Source organism: Neolamprologus multifasciatus, chromosome 18 (assembly GCF_963576455.1).
Source record: "Neolamprologus multifasciatus chromosome 18, fNeoMul1.2, whole genome shotgun sequence".
Classification (NCBI taxonomy): Eukaryota; Metazoa; Chordata; class Actinopteri; order Cichliformes; family Cichlidae; genus Neolamprologus; species Neolamprologus multifasciatus.
In genome coordinates, this window is record NC_140456.1 from 3,945,501 (window position 1) to 3,951,319 (window position 5,819).

At 39.2% G+C, this 5,819-nt stretch overlaps 1 protein-coding gene across 1 annotated transcript; it reads left to right on the forward strand.

Moving 5' to 3' along the window:
* Positions 1–3,385: 3,385 nt before the first annotated feature.
* Positions 3,386–5,426, forward strand: LOC146497057 (tripartite motif-containing protein 16-like). The gene has a single exon (XM_085140751.1). The coding sequence runs from the start codon at positions 3,478–3,480 to the stop codon at positions 5,140–5,142; it is 1,665 nt and encodes a 554-aa protein (XP_084996877.1). The 5' UTR covers positions 3,386–3,477; the 3' UTR covers positions 5,143–5,426.
* The last annotated feature ends 393 nt before the right edge of the window (positions 5,427–5,819 follow it).

The window sequence follows — 5,819 nt, forward strand, 5'->3', positions numbered from 1 at the left end:
GAGTGCTGGATATCAATGCAAACCCAAGATAAAGTCATACAGAACAGGTGTGTAAACCAGTGTTGGTCTCAGTGAAATAACACAGGAATACGACTCATGATCACATCAGATCAGAGCTCAGCTAGTGGGCTAACAGAATAAAATCAAGGAGTGCTTCTCATTTTCTTTCTGTTTAATTCTGATTATTCTTAGTTTTTGTTCAGTTAGTTCAAACTAAACTCCCATTGGATACCAGGTGTTCATTTAAAAAAGCTGCAGGTTCAAATGTAATAGCAACATTTTTAAAAATGTGTCTCTAAGCATCATCATTGCTTTTATTCAAATCAGCCATAACTCATATTTAATTTGATGTCGATTTTCCCTCATTTGCATATTGTCTGACCTGCTGTCTGCTATTGCATTTTTTTTATCCTTGCACTCACAAAAGATGCAGTGAAGCAGCCGAATGTCAAGATTTTAATGTCATTTAATTCAAATTTATTGTAGTACTTTGATTAAACCGAATCAAAAATCTTGTGATTATTTCCAACTCCACATTTTTATTCCTGGACTCTAACTCCAAAATAAAAATAGCTTTGCATGATTAACATAAAAAAATCACATTAAAATAATTTCCTTATTTATTTTGATCTGCAACCCATTACTACATCTTCTGTATCGAACAAACCATTTCAGCTCCTCTTGCTTTCAGTCCACTTTTAAGCTAACTATCTTCTGATTGACTGCTCCTTAAAAACAGAAGGTTTAATTAGCACCTGGGGAGGGTTTCTATTTTTCATAATTACTGCTTATTCCACAGGTTCTTCCCCCTGTCCTTCTGTATTCTCTGTGACAATTTTGTGTCCCTGTGTCCTGTGGTTAATTACTTTATTTTGACAGTCCTTCGTCAGTATCAGGTGGACACTATTCAGCTGTTCCCCAGGTGTGTCCTCCCTCTTGCGTTTATATTGTCTGTTTCACCCATTATTTCTTGTCATGTCATCGTCTTATTACTGATTTGACAAATTAATTTCTGCTATATATCACATCACAACTGTGCAACCAACATGAGAGTGGAGGGTTACAAATTTGCTGGTTGGCTAGTAAGTAAAGTTGAATTATATAGCACTTTTTAAGACTATAACCTGTCACAATGTGCTTTACAAAGAATAATCAAGTTGCAGAACTTAGCTGGATTTTTTTGTAGTCATGGCCAAATGAAGCTTTCTGAAGTTAGTATTGAAAACTGTTCATAACTCGAAGCTTTTCAACACAGTCCTCTTTAACGGCATCTGGTGGCCAAAAACTTGAATCTACAACGTAGGATTAACTGCTTCATTATGTTTGATGTCATGTGACAGTTCTGTCTGATATCGGGCTGATATGCCATGGTGTTTTTCCTTTTGCTTGTGACTTCTTGATGTTTTATATTAATTAAAATAAAAAAAATACTTCATATGTAACAATGTGCAACACAATCTTATAATAGGTTGGGAGTAATGCTTGTGCTGTGAGCTCCCTGCTGCCACCTGATTATATAATTAACCAGTGGACAGGTACGTTTATATAATATACTATAACCTCTATAAATATAAGTTTATGTATATCATGTTTCTTTTGTACATTTTAAGCCTGGGAGCAGAAATGCTGATGATCTGGTTTTTATTTAATAATATGGAGAGCGTCCTTTCTTCCTGGCTCCATGTCTCTAATTATGTCACACAGTGATTCGCTCTCTATTGCACAAAATCACCAAAACACAGCACAAATCCCACCAATGATTCAATGCCTTATAAACCAACGAGTCAGGAATTCAAGCAACATGCTGAATGAAGCTCCGAATGTCATTGATCACACGACTCTGTTCAGGGAAACCAAGCCTCGGCTCAGTGTTTCTGAAGCAGTGTGTTGATTTTTTGACACATATGCTGGAGCTTCAGCCATCACTACTTTTTTTTTTACGTTCTTTCTTAAATAAATAAAAAGGTTAAACAAAGATTTAGATCACTTATTAAATTAGGTTACTCGTGTTCAAACGATAGACAATCCCTCTACTGTCTGATTACACTTTATTTACAACAAAGAAAAGTAGAAAATAAAACATTAAGCTGTTGTCAGGAAGTTGAAAGTCAAACATTGGAAAACTTTGATTAGAAATCACCTGCATGGTAAGTATGTATGGAGGCTCAGAGACATACTGAGCCTCCATACATACTAACCACTAAGTGCAATAATTACTGACTGTAGAGAGGAAGCTGGGAGCAGCAGTGAGTGCACCTGTAGGAAGTTTCAAAGGAGGTGACCAATCAGTAATGTGGGAGTCTGGAGAGAGGAGCGTTGTGAGGGGTAGTGGGTCACAGCCCAACAGAACAAAACATTGCTGCACTCATTATCGGTGGATGGGAGCAGTTCTCATGATGTTTAAAGCTGCCATCTATGAAGACAGACAGCAGGCTGAAAGCTCAAGTTACTGTAGAAAGCAGGAAAAGATCAGGTTTAGTGCTGCAGAACTGCTGCAGTCTGAGCACAGATGTTAGGAGTATAGCAGGGTGCGCTAGAGCCTCTCAGGTGACTCCATCCATGAGCCCTGATGACACAGTTTAGGTATGTGGAGTTCTGTTTATGTTCCCCTAATGCCCATAAACTTTGGTCTAGCCAGAGTGTTTATACTGGGGATGATATTGGTTTTATATTGTGTTGTCTATACTTTCTAAATAAGTCAAAGTGCTGTGACAGTAAACTTTCTTGACTCTAAATCTCAATGTGCACCCTCATTCTAAGCTGAATACAGTTGAGCTGAGACAACTTTTAATTTATTAAGGTTTAAATGTCAAAAGCAACTTGGACAGCAAAACAGAAGAGGGCAAAAAGGACCAGGGTAGCATCCAGTCTTCCTAACATAAAAGGAAAAGGTTATGAATGTCAGTAAGTGTTGGCTAATTTTCTAGTTTACCCAAAATAAATTTGGAAATTTCCTCCATTCCTTATTCTGTCTTTTACTCTTCTTGACCAAAAGTTTAAAATGTAGAGAAAAAGATTTCCATCTTGTTGGTCTATCAGTCTCTGATAAGCTGTCAGTAATTTGTGTTCATCTGGACTATTTGAATGAGAAAGAAAAGCAATTAGTGCAGCAAATTTACGTGAGAAAGTCAGGTGATTTTTTTTTAAACACAACTCTGACAAGTATTTTAACTCAGAAATTATCTCTGCTGTAAAAAGGGTTGAACACATACTCTTCCTAGAATAAATTACAGCCTGATAACCCTCCCTCTTCTTCCTGCTCTCTCACTTAGCACCTCCTCTCTCTCCACCTATTTCCTTGTTTCCTCCCGATTCCTCGACAATCTACACGTGTGTTTGAATGTAACCAATGAGGTGACATGGAAAAGCTGACACTCCCCATTCACTGCAGAAATTCATGTTGTTATTGTCAGAGCTCAGACCAGTTTCAGTTATAAGGAAGTGAAACTCACACAGTCACTGACACTGAGAGGAGAAATGGCGCAGAAAGGAGTTCAGCTGGACCGAGAAACCTTCTCTTGTTCAATCTGTTTGGATCTACTGAAGGATCCGGTGACTATTCCCTGTGGACACAGCTACTGTATGAACTGTATTAATGGCTTTTGGGATGAAGAGGACGAGAAGAAAATCTACAGCTGCCCTCAGTGCCGGAGGACTTTCACAGCGAGGCTTGTCTTGGAGAAAAACACCATGTTGGTAGATTTAGTGGAGCAGCTGAAGAAGACTGGACTCCAAGCTGCTCCTGCTGATCACTGCTATGCTGGACCTGAAGATGTGGCCTGTGATTTCTGCACTGGAGGAAAAATGAAAGCCTTCAAGTCCTGTTTAGTCTGTCTGGCATCTTACTGTGAGAAACACCTTCAGACTCATTATGATTCACCTACATTCAAGAAACACAAGCTGGTGGAGCCCTCCAAGAAGCTCCAGGAGAACATCTGCTCTCGTCATGATGAGGTGATGAAGATGTTCTGCCGTACTGATCAGCAGAGTATCTGTTATCTCTGCTCTGTGGATGAACATAAAGGCCACGACACAGTCTCAGCTGCAGCAGAAAGGACTGAGAGGCAGAGAGAGCTGGAGGTGAGTCGACAAAACATCCAGCAGAGAATCCAGGACAGAGAGAAAGATGTGAAGCTGCTTCAACAGGAGGTGGAGGCCATCAATCAGTCTGCTGATCAAACAGTGGAGCACAGTGAGAAGATCTTCACTGAGCTGATCCATCTCATCCAGAAAAGAAGCTCTGATGTGAAGCAGCAGATCAGATCCCAGCAGGAAACTGAAGTGAGTCGAGTCAAAGAGCTTCAGGAGAAGCTGGAGCAGGAGATCACTGAGCTGAAGAGGAAAGATGCTGAGCTGAAGCAGCTCTCACACACAGAGGATCACATCCAGTTTCTACACAACTACCCCTCACTGTCAGCACTCAGTGAGTCTACAGACTCATCCAGCATCAATATCCGTCCTCTGAGCTACTTTGAGGATGTGACAGCAGCTGTGTCAGAGGTCAGAGATAAACTACAGGACATTCTGAGAGAGGAATGGACAAACATCTCACTGACAGTCACTGAAGTGGATGTTTTACTGTCAGATCCACCAGAGCCAAAGACCAGAGCTGGATTCTTAAAATATTCATGTGAAATCACACTGGATCCAAACACAGCAAACAAAAAGCTGTTATTATCAGAGAGGAACAGAAAAGCAACATATGTGGATCAACAACAGTCTTATTCTGATCATCCAGACAGATTCACTGGATGGTGTCAGGTCCTGAGTAGAGAGAGTCTGACTGGACGTTGTTACTGGGAGGTGGAGTGGAGAGGGAGAGTTTATGTCGCAGTCGCATACAAGAATATCAGCAGAGCAGGGAGTGTGAATGAATGTGTATTTGGATATAATGACAAATCTTGGTCAGTATATTGTGACAACAACAGTTACACATTTTGGTACAACAACATCCAAACTCGTGTCTCAGGTCCTCGTTCCTCCAGAGTAGGAGTGTACCTGGATCACAGAGCAGGTATTTTGTCCTTCTACAGCGTCTCTGAAACCATGACTCTCCTCCACAGAGTCCAGACCACATTCACTCAGCCGCTCTATGCTGGAGTTTTGGTTTTACACATGGCTGAGTTGATTAAAGTGAAATAGACTGAAGTCTTTCATATTGTTGTAAGTTTAAATCTGTATTTTAGTTCCCTTTTAGTTTCTCTCCATCATTATTGTGGTATTTATGTGCTGCACATAAATCAGATGTCAGTCAAACATTATGGGCAGAACCTCGACATCTTCAAGATGTTGTCTTGATGTTTTTACGTTTTATAGGTGGAGCTCTTTCCTGTGTCTGTTCAGCCATGGAGACTATCAATGCTTATGAATATTTTTATTTTAAAAAATTTCTCCACATGAAAACATAAACTTCTCTATCTTCTAAATGTTTACCGAATATTTTTTTTAGGTATTTGTATGTTGTTGTTTCTCTTCACTGATCTTAACAGAGAAGTCTACAGACCTTCCTTTATCACACAGATTTTATTCTCATTACTTTGTACATTTATAAAGAAAACAATTAATTACAGAGCAATAAGAAATTGTAAGAAAGTGCACTATATCATAATTTATAGTAAAGTGTATTAAAGCATCGTTAGTTAGTCACTTATTTAGTTTGGAGCTGTATCATCTGACACTGTGGAAACATTTCCTCCAGCTTCAGCACAGAATGTTAAAAACAGAACAGAACTATTAATGAGAACAAACAGTAGGAACACAGTATCAGCAAACATCATGGCTTAAAATGGAGAGTAAAAATAAAAAAATAAATAAAATAA